Source organism: Trachemys scripta, chromosome 21 (assembly GCF_013100865.1).
Source record: "Trachemys scripta elegans isolate TJP31775 chromosome 21, CAS_Tse_1.0, whole genome shotgun sequence".
In the NCBI taxonomy this organism is placed as follows: Eukaryota; Metazoa; Chordata; order Testudines; family Emydidae; genus Trachemys; species Trachemys scripta.
Genome location: NC_048318.1, coordinates 5661107 through 5683058, shown reverse-complemented (window position 1 = coordinate 5683058; position 21952 = coordinate 5661107). Strand labels below are relative to the sequence as shown.

Genomic DNA, 21952 nt, shown 5'->3' with positions numbered 1-21952 from the left:
CAGCTCTCTGAGATAGGGAATAATTATCATTTTCTAATGATGAAACTGAATGATTAGCCATTTGAATGGAAATATGAATTAGCAAGTAGTTGTGAGTTCAGGCCACTGTGATGCTACAAGAAATGATTAAAAATCCTGTAGAAATAGCCTGTAAATTCTGTAGGGATTGTCTGCCTAATGTCACCAAGAACACCCTCCCCTCCCCAGTCTCTCCCCCGCACTGATTCTTGAGTAAGCACCTTCCCCTGACAAACACCCCAGATGCTCTCCATTTCCTCTACTTCTTATCCCTGCAGGAGAGCTTCAAGAGCACATACCTTGCAGGAAAGGAAGGAGCATACGGATGTCAATTGTGGGAAGGTGGAGAAAGAGAGTGACTTCAGGCCAGGCAGCCAATAATCTTGTCACAATGTGTGTCCTGCAGCTAAACACTCAGGAGAATTGGGTCGAAAATGTTGGGCCTCCAGGGGTGAAATTCAAAAAAGGCACTGTATGCTTTCAGCTGCTTGCAGGACGTTTCCAGGGGCCCAAGTCACAAGGCCTGAGCCTAAGGAAATGGATGTGGTTGAAGTTTTCGTTGTCGTGTTTTTCCAGAGGTGGAGTTGGCTCAATTAGAAAATTAAAAGTTAACTTTACTAATTACATCAGTGGGTTGGGTTTCATCGTTCCCTTGAGCACACCACGTAGGCTCCACATAGGGGAACAGGAGTCCACCCACCTGGAACAACTTGCAGGATCAGAGCCTCAAGCATTTTCTCTTAAAACCATTACGACCCCTACTGCATTCACCACTGATTCACTCGTTAGAACCTGTCCTCCTGGACAGCCACAGATTCAAGTGTCTGTAACAAATAGTGTTTGAAAAGGATGAAGATGAAAATTTGGCTCTAACATTTCCCGCTTTATTGCACTGCCAGGTGTGATGCAACCTGGAACAGACATAGGAGGCAACTGAAGCTGAAGTGTGAAGTCTTTGATTTGTATTCATGATGTAATTTCAATCTGATGATCACCTGAATAAATTGTAGACAGGTAGAAGCAGTTTCAATTACTCATATTTACTCTGTTCGGTGTATAAATTCCCTTTTCCAACGATCCTCCGCAATTTCATCTTAATGGTAGAAGTAAAGAGAGAGAGGGGTTAGTGTTTGATTTAGATGTCCTGAACTGTAGATTTGTCATCTGTTTAGACTTTAGCGTTCAGGTAATATTAAGCCTGGGATTTCCCCATTTGCTCTTTCTTTTTTTAGAAAACATGTCTTAGGAGGAAAGGTTGAAAGAATTGGGCATGTTTAGTCTAGAAAAGTGATGCTGGGGGGAGACCTGGTATGTCTTCAAATATGCTAAAAAGGACAGTGATTGATTGCTCTCCGTGTCCACTGAGGGTAGGACAAGAAGTAATCAGCTTCCTTTGCAACAAGGGACATTTAGGTTTGATATTAAGAAAAACGCTCTACCTATAAGGATAGGTAAGCACTGGATCAGATTACTAAGGGAGGTTTTGGAATCCCTATCATTGGAAGGTTTTAAGAACAGGTTAGACAAACACCTATCAGGGATGGTCTTCTAGGTTTACTTGGTTTACTAGGTTTACTTCTAGGTTTACTCGGCATGGGGGCAGGGGCAGGGGGTGGAATATATGACCTCTTGGGATTGCTTCCAACTCTTCGTTTCTATGGTTCTTTCACTGCATTTCTATCAGCCATTCGGTTTGCTGACTCCTCCAATAGCTGGTTCCTTATTTTATGCATGAGAAGCTCATACTTTCATAAATTAAGATTTATTTTTGGTTAGTATCCTCAGAGGTCACAAACAGGTTTTGCTGTTTCTTGGTTTAGCCCACAGATAATGGAGGTGCTAATGGATGGCTGTTCCTTGGGAGAAGTACTGATTCTTTCCCCCCCCCCCCCCCCCCCCCCCCCTCCCCGGAGGAAAATCGTGGCCCCCCCCCCCCCCCCCCCCCTCCCAGAGGTAAATAGCTGGCACAGATATATACAGGACTTTGTCATTGTAAGCAAATTATGCATTTTGCCCAGGTAAGCAAATGCTGACCCTGGCAGCAATACCAAGGGCTTGGAAGGTGCTGTCAAAATGGGTCTGCAGTGCTCACCCATTAGTGTGTCGGACTGTGCTGTTTGCGTTTGTGCATGCATTCTTTTCTCTTGGAATAATTCATGTATTTCTTTACACTAAGATGACCATAGTGGTTTCCCATCCCCCCCTTCCCTGCTAGAAAGTAATAATAACCACTTATAGAGAGCTTTATGTTTTCAAAGCGCTGGACTAATGCATAATAAATAACTAATGGTCTCTGTAAGTGTTTGTAGATTGCGAAGAGGTGGTGGCTTGAGATGCTGTGAACACCAAAAAGAGCAGGAACTGTCTATTTTTAAGGCACCTTTCACCATAAATATAAGTTAATTTGGAGCACCCCAGATACTTGCACCATCTTTCATTGGAAATTGTTTCCTCTATCTTTCAAAATACAGTAGAATCTGAGTTACAAACATAAGAGTTACAAACTGACCAGTCAATCACACACCTTATTTGGAACCTGAAGTATGCAATCAGGCAGCAGCAAAAAAAGAAAGAAAGAAAAAAAAAATCTAATACAGTACAGTACTGTGTCAAACGTAAACTATTAATAAAAAGGGAAAGCAGCAGTATGCTTCTTCATAGTAAAGTTTCAAAGCTGTTTTAAGTCAGTTATAAAAATAAAATAAATTAATGGAGATATCCTATCTCCTAGAACTGGAAGGGACCTTGAAAGGTCATTGAGTCCAGCCCCCTGCCTTCACTAGCAGGACCAAGTAGTGTTTTTGCCCCAGATCCCTAAGTGGCCCCCTCAAGGATTGAACTCTCAACCCTGGGTTTAGCAGGCCAATGCTCAAACCACTGAGCTATCCCTCCCTTCCCAGTAGCCTTCCCTTCCCTCAGTAGCAAACTTTTGAAAAAAAACCAACCATAATGTTTTGTTCAGAGATACGAATAATTTAGGGTTGCAAACAACCTCCATTCTGGAGGTGTTCTTAACTCTGAGGTTCTACTATAGATCTCAAAAAGCAGTTGTCAATCTTCATGTTTGAATAGAAAGGTAAATGTTTTGGGTTGCAGGTTTGGCTGGTTTGCAGCCTTTCATGGTCACTCCACAATGAGTTTGAAGTCCTGCCGGGTAAATATGAGAGCCCAGCTGAACGAAACGTAGCAATAGGGTGACCAGGTGTCTGGTTTTCGACCAGAACACCCAGTCAAAAAGGGACCTTAGTGGCTCCTGTCAGCACCGCCGACCGGCTCTTAAAAGTCCCGTCGGCGTTGCTGCAGTGCTCAGGCAGGCTAGTCCCTACCTGTCCTGGCTGGCACCGCGCTGTGCCCTGGAAGTGGCCATCAGGTCCAGCTCCTAGGCAGGGGGACCATGAGGCTCTGTGCACTGCCTGAGCACCGGCTCCACACTCCCATTGGCTGGGAGCTGGGGGGGAGAGGAAGTGCCTGCAGGCGAGCGCAGCACTCTGAGCCGCCAGCCGCGCCTCCGCCTAGGAGCTGGACCTGATGGCTGCTTCTGAGGCGCAGCGCGGTCCGCGGTGCCAGGACAGGCAGGAAGCCTGCCTTAGCCCCCTGCTGCACTGCTGTTCGGGAGCCGCCGGAGGTAACCCTGCGCCCCAACCCCCTGCCCCAACCCTGAGCACCTCAAACCCAGAGCCCCTTCCTGCACCGCAAACCCCTCATCCCCAGAGCCTGCACCCCCAGATGAAGCCCTCACCTCCTCCTGCACCCCAAACCCGTGCCGCAGCCCCCAGCCTGGAGCCCCCTCCTACACTATAAATCCCTCTTCCCTAGCTCCACCCCAGAGCCCGCACCCCCAGCCGGAGCCCTCACCCCCTCCTGCACCCCAGTCCCCTGCCCTGGCCTGGAGCCCCCTTCTGCACCCATAACCCCTCATTTCTGGCCCCATGCCAGAGCCCACACCCCCAGTTAGAGCCCTCACCCACTCCCGTACCCCAACCCCCTGCCCCAGCCCAGTGAAAATGGGTGAGGGTGGGGGAGAGTGAGCCACTGAGGGAGGGGGAATGTAGTGAGCGGGGGGGGCAGGGCCTTGGGGAAGGGGGTGGGGCCCCAGAGAAGGCGCAGGGCTAGGGTGTTTGGTTTTGTGGGATTAGAAAGTTGGCAACCCTACGAGGATGAAAGAGTTTCTGTGTTGGATTTTGTCAGTGGGGATGTTGTTTGTTTTGGCTATGTGTTTAGAGCATTAGAACAATTTGTTAGTATTAAGTATTATCAGATGTTTTTGAAAGCAAATGATGTAAGTAAACTCTGAGAGCCTTGTTCTCAAAATAAAGATAACCCATTTCTTTGTGGATATTTCACATGCAGGTTGAGGTTAGGGTCTCTGTAGTGCTATCCCGGGGGCTAGCCACTAAAAGGAGATCACTCCGGCGCTTTTGTCCAATAAGACTTTCATCTAGAATAGAGAAAGCACATGTGTATGTAATATACTGGTGCGGTGGGGTATATAAACTCTACACTGGCCGGAAAAGGGGTAAGGAGCTTCAATCAGCCTCATCTAGCTTCATTTGCAATAGGTGTCAGCAGGGCAAAAATTCTCATAGAGAATTTTCCAGAGCCTCCCACATCTCTCATCCCCCCCACTCCCCAAATATGTGAAAAAGCTCCAGGGCCCAGCAGGGTTGCGAGGGTGTACTTGGGGCTACAGGCTTCAGCTGCTGGGCTGGGAGGGGGAGCTTGGGGCTTCTGCTTGCGGCAGGGTGATGGGGTAGTTGAGCTAGGGGCTTTTGCCCTGTGAGGAGGCAGGACTCTGGGCTTCAGCTGCAGGGAGGGGGGGGTCTTGGGGCTTTAGTACCGCAGAGGGGGGTGTGTGCGCTGCCCCACAGGTTTGAAAATATGTACTTTCCCTTCTCTGCGCGTTTGAAAAGGCTTTATTTCTCTGTGCATAGTACTTTGCTTAGTTTTAAAACAGTCCATGAAATAAAAATGGCTTTCGCCCAGCATGGAGCATCCCTGGGAGTCTCTGATAATTGGGACAATCACTTAATTGGCACATTGGCTTCCACTGGAGTTTGCCAATTAAAAGGATTCAATTATCCAAGAATGGAAACTGTATCTTGGGCAGTAGGCATTAATTTATAACAATCATTTTATTTTAATTTGCAGAGCTGGAGAACTAATATTGTTTGTTCTTTATACACACTGAAAAGAGAGCAAACCCATCTTGCAGTGCAATTTGATACCAAGAGGAAAACTTACCAGTCATCCAGGATTCCCTTGCATCCTTAGTATGTAGTGGTATGCAAGGTAGTGAAGAGTTCTGGATTTACCCTACACATCATATTGTTTGAAAGCACTCCGACTTTTCCAACTTGTGTACCCAGAGGAGCTGCCTACCTTCACACATGCCCTCAGATTTCAAGCCCAGAGCTCAGCAATTAATAAGGAATTTCCATTCAGCCTGGAAGTAATTTGTTAATTTAAGGTTTGTCCTGCTGACACTGGCAGGATTGTTGTTAAGAAGAATTTGTCTTGGAGATGGCTGTTAATGTGAAATGCTTTGAAAGGGAGGGCATAAAGGAAGGCTTCTGTGATTAGGGAATGTAGCAGTTACATTTAAAGGTTTAAAGGTAACAGTATCTATTAAAGTTCTGCCAGAAATGTTTTTCTTTTTCAGATGTCTTTTTCTTTCTCATCTGTCTAATTGCTAATGTGCTGATCACCTATCTTTTGTCAATTGTGTGGATCTTTGCACCTAGAAATAAGCAAAGCTGGGTTTAGGCTGGCCATTCAAGGTCTTTTGCCCTCATGGGCATGTGCTACGTAAGCCCATGGTGCACCAGCGTCTGTCTTGGAATGGAATGAACAACCGTGCACTGCAGTAAATGCAGTCTCTTGCTGTGTGAGATAGTTGGGTCATGTGTTTGCATAACAGCACCAGCAACTCTTCCCTTTTAGTTTTAAAGAGGCAAATAAATAAACAAATGATGGTACTGCAGCTGACATTTTGAATGCACTCTTATAATTCAAAGCTAAGGTTGCCACAGCACTGATAATCCTCTGCCTCATTGTGTACAAAGGCATAAAAGTGTTTTAATGTGCATTATGCAAAATGTGCCTATGCATATGGTACTGTACATATACTGCTCAACTAACGGCATGCATAATTTCCATATTAACTGTAATTTGGCAAGGAGGGCCAAGTTATGAGTAGTGTGGGAACTGCAGCTGTGAATTTCATGATGGTTGTGTATGCAGTGTAGTTGTAGCCATGTCAGTCCAGAGTATTAGAGAGACAAGATGGGTGACATGATATCTTTTATTGGACCAACTCTCACCAACAAAAGTAGGTCCAGTAAAAGATACTACCTCAACCACCTTGTCTTTATGATGTTTGTGTGTTAGAATCTTTGCATTAAAATACAGAGCCTTTCATAGGTCTCTGTTGTATATTGAGCATCTCATGGTTTCTCTCTGTGTCTCAGCCCAGTTTCTTACTGGTGACAACAACAGCAACAGCAACCTGAGTTGGGACACATCTGTCATGATTCAAGGTGCAAAGGAGGGAATTAACATTGGAGAATGAACTATCTTTTCACCTTTGGAAATGGTCCCTCTTTAGGCACCTTGTAATGCTGCAGTGTGGGTAATGCTGCAATTTCTAAGAAGCTGTGCTTCCTTGCTAGGTGAGACTCTAGATTTCTAGGGGTGTCAATCAGTTTTCACCAGCACTAGATTGCTTAGAAGAAAAAAAAAATCTATGTGGGAGTTGAAGAAATTGACTTCTTTATAAGGAACCTTTTTAAAAATCAACGTCCTTTGACAAATCATGAAAAGCTGATGTTTAACTTTCTCTTCTTTATTTTCCAAACCTAGGGATGGATCTTAATTGCAATTCAACTGTGGTGGGGAAGTTCAGTATTTTGTAATGGCTTCAAGCTTGAATATTCTATTTAGCACTTGAAATACATCCAGAGAGTGCAGAGAGAGGCTGAGAGCAGTTTCTGAATCACTGTTAATACGTTTGCAGCATTTACCCAAAAAAAAAAAAAAAAAAAAAAAAAAAATCAATAAACCACTCTTAGTCGGAAGAATTCATTCTCTGGCATGATTCAACAACGGTCAATTGTAAAGCAATTAATTAGCCACTGAAAGTTATGAAGATCTTTAGTTTGAACTGTTGTCCAGTACATTCAATTTAACACTCCCTTGCTAGGTTTTTGCCAGTCATTGTGGTGGTGGTGTAATTTTGCATAGTGGTACATATTGTAAAGTGGGTAAGCTGTCTTGGTAGGTGTTTGTACAGATAATGTAGTTGTGGAGGTTTTTGAGCACAATCCCGGGGATAACTTTCATGTAATAGCCCTAATTTCTTTGTGTTGGTCATAGAGTTTTAGTAACACAGTTGGCATGGACCGTGCTGCCAGGCTTTTCCATTCATCGGGGTTTTTAAGCTGCTTGATCAGAGTCACCCTGCAGACCAAAATGTGTCTCATTTAGTTCCTTTACCCACGTCTGGATTAAGGCATAGGCACTACATGTCCGGAGGTGTTCTGAAATAATAGCTTGGTGAGGTGTGAACTGCCCCTTGCATCTGAGTGGAGTGCTAACTCTCAAGAACCCATGCTTTAGGGGAGCCTAGCAATATCGCCCACCAGAGGACTGTGTGTGTGGCCGCAGGGGGACCATCTCATGGTATGCTCAGGATTCCCTTAAAATTCCAGCCCTGCCCCTTTACCTTTACTTTTGGCTTTCCACTTGGTCACTTCCCAAGTGGAAATCAAACCAGTCGCCTTCATGTATAAAGTGTGCGATTTTTGAAAGGGCTTGATGTTTGCCTAATGCTGCTGCTGTTGGACTCAATGGTAAAAATCCCACTAATTTCAAAGTGCTGAGCACTTCTGAAAATCTCAGCCTGAAGACCTCATTCTGATCTTGTATTGGTGTATCAGGAGAAGAGTTAAATCTGGTTTACACTGGTATAAGTGAGATCAGAGTTAGGGCGTATGAGTCAAATTTTACTTAAAATTATGCCAGGGCAAATCTGGAGTAACTCCAGTGGTTTAAATGGAGTTACTCTAATGTTATATCAATATACCTCAGAACACATTTGGTCCTAAGATTTTGTCCTATCCCAATACAGTCATCTCTCTCAGACACTCATACTACAAACTGGCCATGCATCCTCACAATTATCTTGACAGGTTTCAGAGTAGCAGCCGTGTTACTCTGTATCCGCAAAAAGAACAGGAGTACTTGTGGCACCTTAGAGACTAACAAATTTATTAGAGCATAAGCTTTCGTGGGCTACTGCCCACTTCTTCGGATGCATAGCAAAGAAGTGGGCAGTAGCCCATGAAAGCTTATGCTCTAATAAATTTGTTAGTCTCTAAGGTGCCACAAGTACTCCTGTTCTTTTTACAATTATCTTGATCATTCTGCTTCAAACAAGCTGAGAGCTAGAGAGAAGGGGAACTTTTGGTTCTGCATTTCCTCTTGTTCTGGTATGTGGCCTAAACTGCAAACAAGAAATTACTGCTCTGCTTGAAAGCATCTAAAGGGACTATTTGGCATAGTTAGCGAACAATTGTAACTATTAATTCTAGTTTGTCATACAGCATTTTTCCTTTTGTTTATATGAGGTCAGCTGAGTACTATTGGTTACTGAAACTGGATATGATCTACTGTATTACAGCTATGTACATTTTAGGGCTAGCCTGGTTTTATCTCAGCCTCTTGGTGCTGTAGTCTAAACATGCGGGAGATGCATGGTCAAAAAGGTACATGATATAAAACTCTTCCCATCTAGTAGCTGCAGGAGAGAAGGAGAATTTCCTTGGAGGATTAAAAGGCTAAGCCATCAGTTTCTGGAGAATCCCAGTTTTCATTTAAACAAACAAATGAACAAAATGTTGCTAGTTGCCTTCCTGATTCTGCTGACACCACTACAGCCTCTGTTGCTGCTCTTATTTTTACTGCCGTTGGGAAAGCTAAGTTAATTAAACTCTGGTCAGTTTAACTTCTGCTGTTCAGAACCTTGTGGATGGTTAATGGCATGTTATTGGTGTGTGTATATAACTTACATTGCTGTGACATTCAGGTGTGCAAAAGAAGTGGATCTTACACCAGTTGTGCATTCAGAATCTACTTAGTGCCTGCAACTCCCATGGAAGTCAAAATCTGGGCCCAGTTTTGCTCTCAGTGGCAGAAGCATATGACTGGGTCGAGTATAAATTAATTGCTTTTCCTTCTGCCTTCCCCACTTCTGCCCCTTCTCTCCCCCTACTCCGTATCCAAATCACAATGTTTGGAGACACACCATTTATGACCATCTTACTCATTGTCATTTACATCATCATTGAATATGGCCAAGGGACATCCACTAAAGTTGCACCTACTTGTTCCGAGCTGACTTCAGCCCAGTAATTTTGATTCTTTTTCCACGTAAAAGAAATTGTATTTCAGCACAACAACCCAAAGCCTCCCTTGTTCTTTTGTATTTAAACTGAAGTAAATCAATAGACTATAGAAATTGTGCCTCTTAACAGCGTTGATTGTTTTTTTTTTTTTTTTTTAAGCAAGTAACTGAAATCAAGGCGTGATGTTCATTGGATGTTCTGTTCCCTGTGGTTTGTTCTCAGATACATTCTGTAAGCTGTACAGAAGACTTTAACCCTGGCTGCCTTTCCCACGCATATTGTATGTGAGGTTTTTGTTCCTTAAAGTACATTCCTTAGCTAATATACTGTTAAGTAGGGCAGTGTACTGTATGCAGCTCCTTGTGTTGAGCTCTTTGTGAATGGTAATAAGGGGTTCTCACTGTAGCCTCTCCAGAGCAGTGTCCAATCCAACCTTAAGGCTCCCAGGTATTATCATGCTCATGTCCTTAGGAGCTAACTAGTCATTTGGCTTGGTGCATCTGTTGTGTCTCTTTAAAAAAACAAACCGGAAATGCAAGTGTGGGACTTCTTGCTGGGAAGAACCCCCACAGTACAGATGAAATTTACCCCCATGCAGAAGACCAACAGAAAGCCTATGCACCATTTGAGTCCCACTAAGTGGGACTTAAATGTTGTGTAAGTCTTATGCTGGCCCTCTGTACAAGGATGAATTTCACATACCGTGCAGGGTGTGTTCGGAGGTGCTGCAGCACGTGTCACTCTGCACGACAGGCTCCGTTTCCAGGACTTGGATTACATACTATCCTTAGGCCCAGAGTGCTGGATCCTTGCTTTTAATGACATATATGCAGGGCAGATCAATATACACTGCAAACTCCAACTGAAGAGTGAGAGATGAATAACCCTGAGTGAGGATGAGCTACGTTTTTCATAATCTGTAGAGGTACATGAGGCCGATAAATGGATGACCCAGCTCCTCCTCCAAGATACCACTGCTACTCTGAAGATAGAAGCATCCCTTAAAATTTTCCTGCTAGTATTTAAAAGTCTATCTTTGGAGAGGAGATGCCAGGAATGGGAAAATGCATCCTGTGTAGTCCTTGAAAGAGAATAATTCACTGTAAATTATACCATGCAATGATTATTGCCTAAAAAAATTCAACCACAGTGACAAAGAATGTGAAAAATGCAGTTGAACATTCTAAACTCCAAAAATAATACAAATCAAAATCTTTTTTTTTTAATCTTGGTTTCTGAGTGCTGGAGTTGACCACGTTCAGAGTTGATGCACTGTACTGACAGCAGGCACCGCCCCTTCTTTCACTAGCTATTTTCTATCATATTTCTCTCATCCATTACGAGCTTTAGAAGAGGCACAGGCAGCTGAATTGCTCTCTTTATTCTCTTGAACAAAAGGGTTGTCCCATTGTAGGGATAGCTGTCCACAAATAGAGGTGGGTTTATCTCGATATAACGCGACCCGATATAACATGACTTCGGATATAACGCGGTAAAGCAGTGCTCCGGGCGGGCGCAGCTGCACACTCCGGTGGATCAAAGCAAGTTTGATATAACGCAGTAAGATTTTTTTGGCTCCCGAGGACAGTGTTATATCGAGGTAGAGGTGCATTTCTCCAGTGCCAAGAATAGAGTGACCAGATGTCCCGATTTTATAGACACAGTCCTGATATTTGGGGCTTTGTCATACATAGGTGTCTATTTTTTACACACACACACACACACACACTCTCTCTCTCTCTCTCGTCACCCTATCCAAGAATCTCAAAAGTACTTCAAGAGACTTCAATGACTGTGACCCTATAACATCCTTGTGGGGTCTCTAAGGGCATGTCTACACTTACCTCAGGAGCGATCGATTCAGCGGGGGTCGATTTAAATCGACCGCCGAGCGCTCTTCCGTCGACTCCAGTACTCTACTGGAGCAAGAAGTGTAGGCGGAGTCGACGGGGGAGCGGCAGCAGTTGACCTACCGCAGCGAAGACACTGCGGTAAGTAGCTCTTAGTATGTCGACTACAGCTACGCTATTTTCGTGGCTTGCCCAAGATGATGTAATAATTCTGTGACAGAGCTGAGAACAGATCACATGTCTCCCAAAATTGCCAGTCTTGTGTCTTAATCAGCGAGACTACACATCCTCCAATTAAACTGACAAGAATTTCTTGCTTTGCTTTAAAAAACACAAGAAACATACGGCTTCCCAGAGTGACATAACTAGACCTTTTCATGCCTTTGTGCAGTGGGGATCAAAGAACTCTGCATTGGGTGAGGAACAAGGAGAAGATTTAATAATACTGATCTTTTTTTTTTTTTTTTTTTATAGTAACTCCTTTTTTGGTAACAATTTGACAGAGTTCACAATCCTTTATTCATTCCTGAAAACGCCTTTGTGACCTGCACTAAGTTCTCACAGCTATTTCTCTGCACAGAGTGGCATGAGTTGCTGTAATTAAAGTGTATATCAGGACCTTCAATCCCTACTTGCTGTATCTGGAATGTGAAATGTATTTAATCCTTTCTAACTGCAGTGTGGGGCCCCATTCTTTTCTGTGTGAGGGTGCACAAGATTACACAATTATGCTCTTGTACCAGAAGAGAGCCCTTGGTTAGCAGTTCTGCATAGCCGTAGGTGATTCTTCAGTGTGCAACTGCTGCACTCTGCTGATCAGGCCATGAATAGCATCTAAATCCAATAAAGTTTTGCAAACAAACTCAAGTTGGAAATCCATATGTCCCCCCCCTTTTGGAAGCTGTTAATCGAATAATGTACAAATTAGATTTTGTTTTCAAGCTGAGAATTTCAACCTGCCTAAAGGATTTGAATTGCCTATTAATTTTAATTGGGTGTACAAATCTCATAGGCAATCTTGAAAATGTCACTCTGAAAGTATTAAAATGAGCCTACTATGATATTTAACTGCATATGCAAAAATTGCTCTTAAAACCACATACATACAGCAATTTAAACAGTGTCAGCTGAGAACTCCCAAATACTTGTATTCACATCAAATGGTGCTATTGTATGCAAGACACGTCAGTAACATATGCAATAATTTTGTCCAGTTTCTATACTCTTTCCATTTTAAACAAAGGGCCCAATTCTGCAGCCCTCATTTACCTTCAATGGTGTTGCGCTTGCAAGTAAAAGCTGCAAGATTGGGCCAGCAATTTCTGTTAGAGTTAACCCCCTTTTTTTACTAAATACATAACAAGTTTGTTATTGCTAACGTTGGATTTTTAACGGGGTGCTTTTATTTTATTTCATGTATTGTGATCAGGATGTTTTTGGTATCATTTGAAGGAGGGGTAACAAGAACTTTGTTTTCAAGGAGGCTGTGTGGTTTCAAGGCTAGGGAATAGGTTAGAATCTTTTCCTAGGGAGTAGGTAGTAGTCTTTTACCTCTGAGGGATCGGTGGATATTTGTAGAACATTTTTTGAAGATGAAAAGTGGCAATCACTGTAAATGCTCCGTATGGCACTGGTACCAAGCCAGCTTTGGTTTGTATTTATTACCTTCTAAAGGATGCTGAGTTGCCATTGAGTTCTATGTGGACAAGTGTCTGCTTCAGAAAGAAACCCCATCATGGTCCACAGTGACAGGCCCCCTTTTTAGTCCTTTCAGTAAAGCCGGGCAGAATTTTCTCATCAAAATCCTTTTTTTGATGAAAAATGGCTTTTTGACCAAAATGAAATTTTTCATCTTCATCCGTGTTTTTAATGAAAAGGTAAAAGCAAAAAAATTTATTTAAAAAAAAAATGCAAATATTTTGCAGGAAATTAAGTGGGAAAATTCTTTCAAAAATCCCCACCAAAAGCAATTGATATTTTTGACTAGCTCTAACTTTTAGCAAAGATGCCAAGGATTGAAAGAACCCAGCAGCTGGACCACCCTTCACACCCATAGAGGCAGTCAGCTCCCTCCAAACCAGATTTGATACGTATTGACTGGGGAGGGAGGAAGAAAAGGACCTAGGGGTTGCAGTGGACGATAAGCTGGATATGAGTTGACACCATGCCCTTGTTGCCAAGAAGGCTAATGGCATTTTGGGCTGTGTAAGTAGGGGCATTGCCAGCAGATCGAGGGACGTGATCATTCCCCTCTATTCAGCATTGGTGAGGCCTCATCTGGAGTACTGTGTCCAGTTTTGGGACCCACACTACAAGAAGGATGTGGAAAAATTGGAAAGAGTCCAGCGGAGGGCAACAAAAATGATTAGGGGGCTGGAGCACATGACTTCTGAGGAGAGGCTGAGGGAATTGGGATTGTTTAGTCTGCAGAAGAGAAGAATGAGGGGGGATTTGATAGCTGCTTTCAACTACCTGAAAGGGGGTTCCAAAGAGGATGGATCTAGACTGTTCTCAGTGGTAGCTTATGACAGAACAAGGAGCAATGGTCTCAAGTTGCAGTTGAGGAGGTTTAGGTTGGATATTAGGAAAAACTTTTTCACTAGGAGGGTGGTGAAGCACTGGTTACCTAGGGAGGTGGTGGAATCTCCTTCCTTAGAGGTTTTTAAGGCCTGGCTTGACAAAGCCCTGGCTGGGATGATTTAGTTGGGGATTAGCCCTGCTTTGAGCAGGGGGTTGGACTAGATGACCTCCTGAGGTCCCTTCCAACCCTGATATTCTATGATTCTATGAAGCTTGTACGTGGCTGCCTAGTATCCATTCTGTAGGGGTAACCTTCATTCCTGCGCAGAGGATCAACTCAAAGTGGTACATAGGGCTTGCAGTGAGCTCTGCACAGGTAGGAGTAGCTCCATGGAACTCAGTGGGACTAAGAATATGTGTAGTTTGCAGGATTCAGACTTGACACTGCAAGTTCAGACTGTAAAAGGGAAAGTGGGGACAAATATTCTGATAACAAGATGGCACGGTTACTTGGTTGTCAACGTAGACTAACATTGAAAGGTAATATTTACAATTCTCTTTGAAGAGCCCACGTCACAATTCCACCTTGAGGTTGTGGGAGGGATAGTTCAGTGGTTTGAGCATTGGCTTGCTAAACCCACGGTTGTGAGTTCAGTACTTGAGGGGGCCACTTAGGGATCTGGGGCAAAATCAGTACTTGGTCCTGCTAGTGAAGGCAGGAGGCTGAACTCGATGACCTTTCAAGGTCCCTTCCAGTTCTAGGAAATGGGATATCTCCATTAATTTATTTTATTTATAATTTATTTATTTACACTGTGCACGGCAGAGCGCGGCGTGTGGGAGGAGCAAATCTCAGGAAACTGGTTATGGCTCCCTGATTCTCTGCTGAGCAAATCTCAGGAAACCCGTTACGGCTCCCTGATTCTCTGCTAAGCCCCAGAGTAGCCTGGAGACAATCTGCCCTAGGCACCAATACAGCAGCTGAGAATTCCTGGAGTGCTTTGCACTCCAACCTTTCCGCTTGCCCTGCCCTTCCACACCTGCAACATGCGCCTGTGCCAGGGTCTGCAGGGAGGGAGATGGAGGAGCCGCTTCTGTCCATGCTGGGCACTCCCATATGCTGGGGAGGCTTTGACTCCCTTTGTGCCACCTTGTTAACTGTTACAAATACTGCAACGCTTTTATCGGACTGTTCTCTCATTTTACTTGCATTAGCAAATCGGACGTCTTGTCTTCTGTGCTTGAAAGGAACATTTTCTGATAAACCTAGTCGGGTTTGTTTCGAGCGAGAACCCTTTCATGCTCTGGTATGCTGTGAACTTGTTGGATTTAAATTATTTATGCCTGAAAGGTTTTGTGTCATTTAAATTTCACTTCAGCTACACTAAATAACGATTGCAGATATCAAGGCCAGACATTTCAAACCTGGGTGCTGAAAATGAGGCAACTCAGGAAGTGAATATTACAGGTGCTGTGACCCCACGGTGCCCACTGAATTTAGCAGTAACATTTTCCAGTGCACCTAAGTGTTTAAGTCTCATTGACTTCCAGTGGGACTTAGGCATCTAAATCACATAGGTTAGCCTTTTCAGAAGCATCTCTATGCCTAAATATGGCCTTAAGTGCCTAACTTAAGGCACCCAAAGTTTTAAAATATTGGCCTAGTTGTTTATGGTGAATGCATGGGTTTTGAGTGTATGAACAATGTCTTATGCCACGTGTATATTTTAGTTCTGGGTTTAACTTAGAAAATGTTATTGGTTAAAACGAGAATTCCATTTTGTGAAAAATTTCAGTGTTAGCTTTTGTTCTGCATCAGGATGAAACAGACCTCAAAAATTGTTGGGGGAGTGGGGCAGGAGAGAGATGCACGTTCCATTCTCCCTCCCAACTGCCCAACAACTAAGGGGTTAGGGCACTTGCTTGGAATAGGCGGACCTCAGGTTCAAATCCTTCCTTTGCCTGCTTTATCCCATGTGAGGGAAGTTCCCTAACCCCCAAGTTGTAGTTGCTCCCTCAATCTCTCCCGTTGTATATAAATAATTAACTATTCAGTGGGCCAGAGAGAGAGGCAGGCAGAGCAGGGGCTTACACCTGGCCTGTCCACATAGTAGCCAAGCGCTCCAACTGCTTGGGCTATTGGCAGTAAGGCAGGGTCTCTCTGGTTTTGACCAGAAATTCCATCCTCGACCTAATGGAAAAATGTTTGTTGGAAAATTCCCGATTGCCTCTAGTTAAAACCACTCTCTTTCCATGGAAAGGCTTGCTTCAGAACCCATAGAAGTCAATAGAGTGGGCTTTGGCTCAGGCCATAACTTGTTTACCTTGTTTTGGACCAATGCAGATTGAAACAGCACTGACGTTTAGCCATGAGAATTGCAGTAAATAATTTGCATAAGCAGATTTATTATGCAGTTACTAGTTTTCCACAGGACACCGATGCATAAAAAATAAGAAATGAAAAGTAGCAGCTACAGCGGGTCGCTAGCTAATTTTCAAATGTAAAGAATTCAGCTGTTTCAAAATGATATTTAAAAACAAATTACTGTGACAAGGAGCACAAAAGATGACAAATTCCTTTGTAGTGGATTTTGTTTATATTTGGAGAGAAAAATAATTTAGGATGACGATATTCATGAAAGGTTTCAGAGCAAAACAAGTGTAAACTGATAATGGGAACTTCAATGTGTGCATGTTTGGGATGGCAAGTAATTGCATTTATTTGTGAGGCACACAGTTATATAATTGCAGTAAGTATGTGTTATTATTTATCTCCATTTTTCTTCTTCCATCAACCAAACTTTCTTTTTTCTGGCAGTACTTCCAGTAGTGACTTCTGACATGGATGAGAACCATCATCCCACTAATGCTTCCTGATTTAAGATTTCTCTGTGAGCCCACTGGATTGCTTTTCTGCAGCAAACCCTTGATTTTTAACACTGAAAAAAAAAATATTGTATCTCATTGTGGACCATCTAAATGAATAAACACCGATGGGCTAGAGAGAGGCATGGATCTTTTTCCAGTATGATTTGGACATAATTCAGTTGGGAAGGGAGAGAGCAAGATGAGTTTTCCAAAGATAAATGCTGGCTCTGAAGTGTTCTGTGCTGTGCGCTTTGCCTACTCTGCTTTGAGTCCGACATAGGGTGATCTTTATCTACTGCTGTTATTTGGCTCTGAGCACATCTTTTCCTGTCAGTTTCACTTACCTGGTTTCTCATGGCACCAGCTTCTACTGCAAATGGGAGATGGAAAATTATTTTTCGTCCCACAAAAGTTCTTTTTCATGGAAATCAAGGCAGGCAATATATTCCAGGCTCTGCCTAAAAAATGCTCACAGGAGTGGCACATTTATTGCTGTAGTTAGTGTATTATGTAAAAGCGGTATAACATATATTGCATTGGCTGTCTTCTTAACACTGGAATTCACAATGAGACCCTCAAGTGTTTTATTAATGCTATTGACCAAATTAATTGTCTATCAATGCAGATAGGTCAGGGATCACTTTATTTAAGGAATTAAATATTGTACTTGTTTTTCGGCGACATGTACTGGATGTTTTACACATAGACTCTGTGTGAGACAATGGTGTTAAAATATTGCTTAGGCTATCAAAAGCCCAATTATGAGAAGGGCTGAATGTTCTCAGCTCCAGTTTAAATCAATAGTGCCCAAAGGTGGAGGAGGCGTCATTCTTAATTGCAGTAACCCTTCGCTTTTCAGGGCAGTGCTTAATGCAACTAGAGTGGAATTTGACTCTGTGCAGAGAACCTGTACACTACTTAAATCCTACATAAGCCCTCAGGGATTTCACCCCTGTTGCTTAAAGTCCTTATCCTTTTTTGCATAGACCTCTTATTTAAAAAAGAAACCAAGTAATGGATGGTGGATACTTCTGAGTAATCATTTTTCAGCTGTTTGCAGAGGCGATCAGATTTTATCCCCCTGGTCAGAAAAGATTGGTTGCTTGAAGGAGACAAGAAGGATCCCCTATCCCACATCCCATTTATGGTACTGCACAATTTAACAAGGTGCTTCATGGAGGTTGCTTGCTTTTCTCTGAAGCTTCCGGTGTTGGTGAATGGTAGCTGCAGGGTACTGTGCAAGGGTAGGCCCCTAACCTGATCTGTAATGGCAACACCAATATTATTGTGTAGATTTGTCTGAAACTGAGTCTTGGCATCTATATGTTTCAGTGGTGAGTACCTCTGAAATGCATGTATGATCATTGCAAGTTTCGTATACCATATAGTGTGCTGTTACCTTGAATTATAATGGTCTTTTTGGGGCAAAGGCCATGTCTTTTTCCATGTTTGTAAATCACAGTGTACACTCTCTATTAAACTTCTGGCAGCTGTTCTGCTCTGGTCAGAGACCTCTCTGCGGACTTGTTTAGGAACATAAGAATGGCATTCCGGAGCAGAGCACTGGTCCATCTACTCCCAACATTGGTGAATGGGTTTCACTCAGCGTCCCCATTATTCTTGCCTTATGAGAGAAGGTAAATTGAAGTGCCCGCATTACCATCTCTATGCCATCCATTGTTTTGGACACCACTCCCGTTTTATAGTTTTGTATGTGAAGCAGGAAATACTGTATCTGACCTCTGCATTCTGCACTGTGCTTTCTCCACTGCTCTTGCCATGGTGACTAATGAGCTGCTCCCAGCCAAGACCAAGGATCATTGCTTTGTCCTTGCCCTCTCTGCTGACTTGGACATAATTGGTTCCCTCCCCCTCCCATTATGGGCCCAACCTAAAACCCATGCAAATAAATTGAAACACTCTCACTGGCTTGTACTTATATAGACCTCATCACTGTAGTGCCTCACAGTATTTAATGCGTTTATCTTCATAACACCTCTGAAGTAAGGCATTGCTATTATCTCCATTTTACAGATGGAAAGCTGAGGCACAGAGAGGCTAAGTGATTTGTCCAAGGTCACACAGGAAGTCTCTAGCAGAGCCCTAACCTGTGGACCATTGTACCTCTCTTATATAGCAAATTCTGTATGTAACAATGAGCACCACTCAGGCCTGACTCTCCTCACACTTAAACATATATTTTTTCCATGGCCTTCAGTGGAGATACTCCCAATTTAGCCTGCTGCAAGTGAGGAGGAAAATTGGGCTTCTTATGACCTTTTGCTGTTGTAACCCCAGTCCTAGCATTGTATATTGCCATCCATCATGCTGTTACATCCTTATTTATATGGGAAGCTGCTCAGGGCAGGGACATGTTAAATGGGCTGTAAGGTGCTGTGTATGTCTATGCCACTTCATTGATTTTTCTGCAGTAAAAATAATTTTTAAAGCTTTAAAAGCTAGTGATAGGGCTTAGGGCTACGCCAAAGCCGTGGATGCCAAACCTCCTGAATTATGGCATATTTCCAGTCAATCTGGATTTTGAGAAAGGGACCCATCTCTATTAAATAGCCAAGATGGGAATTTATCTTCTTGATAGATTGCAATGCATACAAGAACTATCACAGGGGGACAAAAATATACACACAGGTATAATTAAAGCTGCAGTAACCCATTTGCCCATGGCTTGGTACATAAACAGGCTTCCCTATAGTGAGAATAAAAAGGTTAATATGAAACAGTAATACACAGAATGATATAGACAGGTACATGTTTTAATTTTATTTTTATCTGTTAAATGTAAAAAGAACAAGAGAAGAAAACTGGGATGTAAGGTTGAAAGAGAATTTGGTTCTCTGGTAACACTAAAAATAATTCCAGTTTTTCCTGACCTCATTGGAACTCCTTAATGTCTGTCTAGCATCTAGCACTAAAATATGAAGAAAATCTATTTAAAAATGTATGGACAGTTATTGCAAATAGCAAAATGAATGTCACAGCCCTGTTTCCTATGTAAATTTCTGGACCAATGAACATCCTTATGGAGGACTTTCTGAGCACCAGGTCTGTGGGTTAAATGTTTTTGATCCTGAGATATTTCAAATAATCAAAGCCACAGCACATAAAGGTGAAATTCTTCCCCAGGTGAACAACTTTGTGCCTCAGTGCTGTACATTTGTATCTTACTGAAATATAAATTAAATAGAAATCCCACCCACAAACATACCTTTTGATCTGTCTGGGGTATAAAAGATCATTTAATGGTATTAGAAATCATGTAAAATTGGCAAACCATTATGGAAAACAGCTCAGTTAAAACAAAATGATTTTAATTCCTATATGTATATACTCAGGAAGCTCTTAATTATTCCAGTGTAAGCTATGTGATATATCGAGAACTTACAAGGTAACTTAGGTCTTAAATACCATTAACATTTTTTGAGGGAGGCTAAGATGAGAACTGAATGGCACAGATACAACTCACATTTATCCGCATGAGTGGAGCAAAATTACATGAACATTTCACTCTTTCTTTTCAGGACTGAAACGCCATTAGATGACAGAGTAGGAAAATTAAGTGTCTGGAATGGGTATGGATAGAAGACTATGAATGTTAAACCACCACACAAATTGAAAGTTTCTGCCACCCACAAAATAACACAGATGTAAATTTTGTGATGCCTTTTCATTGTGTCTTTTATTATTGATTCACGGGTTGGTTTTTTTTAATTATCTTTGTTTGCTTAGGCCCAGATTTTTTAAATATTTCAAAAAATTCTTCCATATTTAGGCACATAAGTAGCTATCCTGATTTTCAACAGTGCTGGGTACCCAGCAGCCTCAGCGGTGTTGGAAGTCAAGATGCTTAATTAGGAGCCTAAATGTGGGCTTGGAAGCCTAAAGTTAGGCTGCTAGTTTTGAAAATCGTGTCCTTTCCCCTCTTATTCTTTGGGTCTATAATGCATTGGCTCTCCCAGTAATTAGTGAGAATTAGCAAAGTTTTATTGTATGTAAGCAGCTAACCATATTTTAGGTTGGAATCCCTGGATTCAGTATTTCTGTGCGGCAAGTTACTAAAGTATATCTTGTATACATATGTGAGAATTGCACAGACAGTGCATGTATTTATCTAGTGTTGGAGGCACCAAAGTGTAGTGTTCGATCAAATCTAACGTTTCTCTTTCCTCCTTTTTTCTTTCTTCTTTTTTGGTAGGCGAGAGGTGCAGATATCCCTGAGATTCCAGGGGAGCTGCCTCTTCGGACGTGCGGCAGCACAGCGAGCATGAAAGTGAAGAATGTGAAAAAGTAAGAGCAATGGGTTTATTTTGTTTGTGAGTTAATTCTGTAGCTTTTCTGTCCTCTGTGCTCTAACTTCTGTGATTCTAGCTGTGCTCAAGACTGTCACAGTGCAGTAGACCCCCAATGCATCCAGAAGTCAGGCTGTAAGCACTAAAGGATTTCTGGTAGTCTCCTTATCAGAGCAGTGTGGACCTGCTGCCTGTGAAAAGCAAAACTGCCGGTCAGCATGCTCTAAGTATTAAAGCTTGGGATGGATGAAGCTTATAGAGGTGGAGGTTTTGTAAACCTTTCACACTTACTTTTGGGGAGAAGGGTTGCAAAGCTAGTTTGAATTTTGAATCTCACTCTTGCTGTAATTTAAACTGAGGGGTTCCCCCCCAAAGATGATTCATTTAAAAAAAAAAAGCTAAAGGGAAGCCTGTACAAGGCATAAGTGTAATACTTCCCCTATACTCCTGACACAGAAGAAAAGCTAAACTGGGACAAGTGGATGACCTTTATTTTTTTCATTAGAATTTTTCTCTGTGTCCCTGCTCTGTTTTTCAGTTTCTTTTTTTCCACTGTACCTGCCCACTGCTGTTTTCACGCTACTTTTTCCATTGAACTGTTTTTTTTCTCTCTGCCCTTGTTCTGTTCCCTTTTTATGCTCATTTGCCTTCCCTCAGCAGAATTCAAACCAATGATCTGTGAATGGGGTCCAAATTAGGCAAAAATGACTCGGCCCATCCCTATTTAGCATGCAGGCAGAAGGTTCAGAGCTACCAGCATTGGTCTGTGCGTTCAGAGCGATCATGCTCTGATGCTGTTAGGGGAAAATGGCTTTGTTCTATTGCTGAGCGGCTAGATGCCGTATCTCACTTCCCACTTATATTCCCGTGGGAAGAGTGAGCCAGATAAAGACAATCTCATTGGCTCACGACCAGAAGTATCTATAGGAGTCTGCAGCAGCTTCAGCAGAAGGAAGATCCTGTTGCCGAACCAGAGCATCTCCCTGTC

The 21952-nt window shown here is 42.7% G+C and overlaps 1 protein-coding gene across 1 annotated transcript in view; it reads left to right on the top strand.

Moving 5' to 3' along the window:
* ARHGAP32 (Rho GTPase activating protein 32) overlaps positions 1-21952 on the top strand; it is a 267273-nt gene that overhangs the window by 53300 nt on the left and 192021 nt on the right. The window contains exon 3 of the mRNA XM_034754531.1: positions 20871-20962. Coding sequence (XP_034610422.1) covers positions 20871-20962 — 92 coding nt within the window. The remainder of the gene's footprint in view (positions 1-20870; positions 20963-21952) is intronic.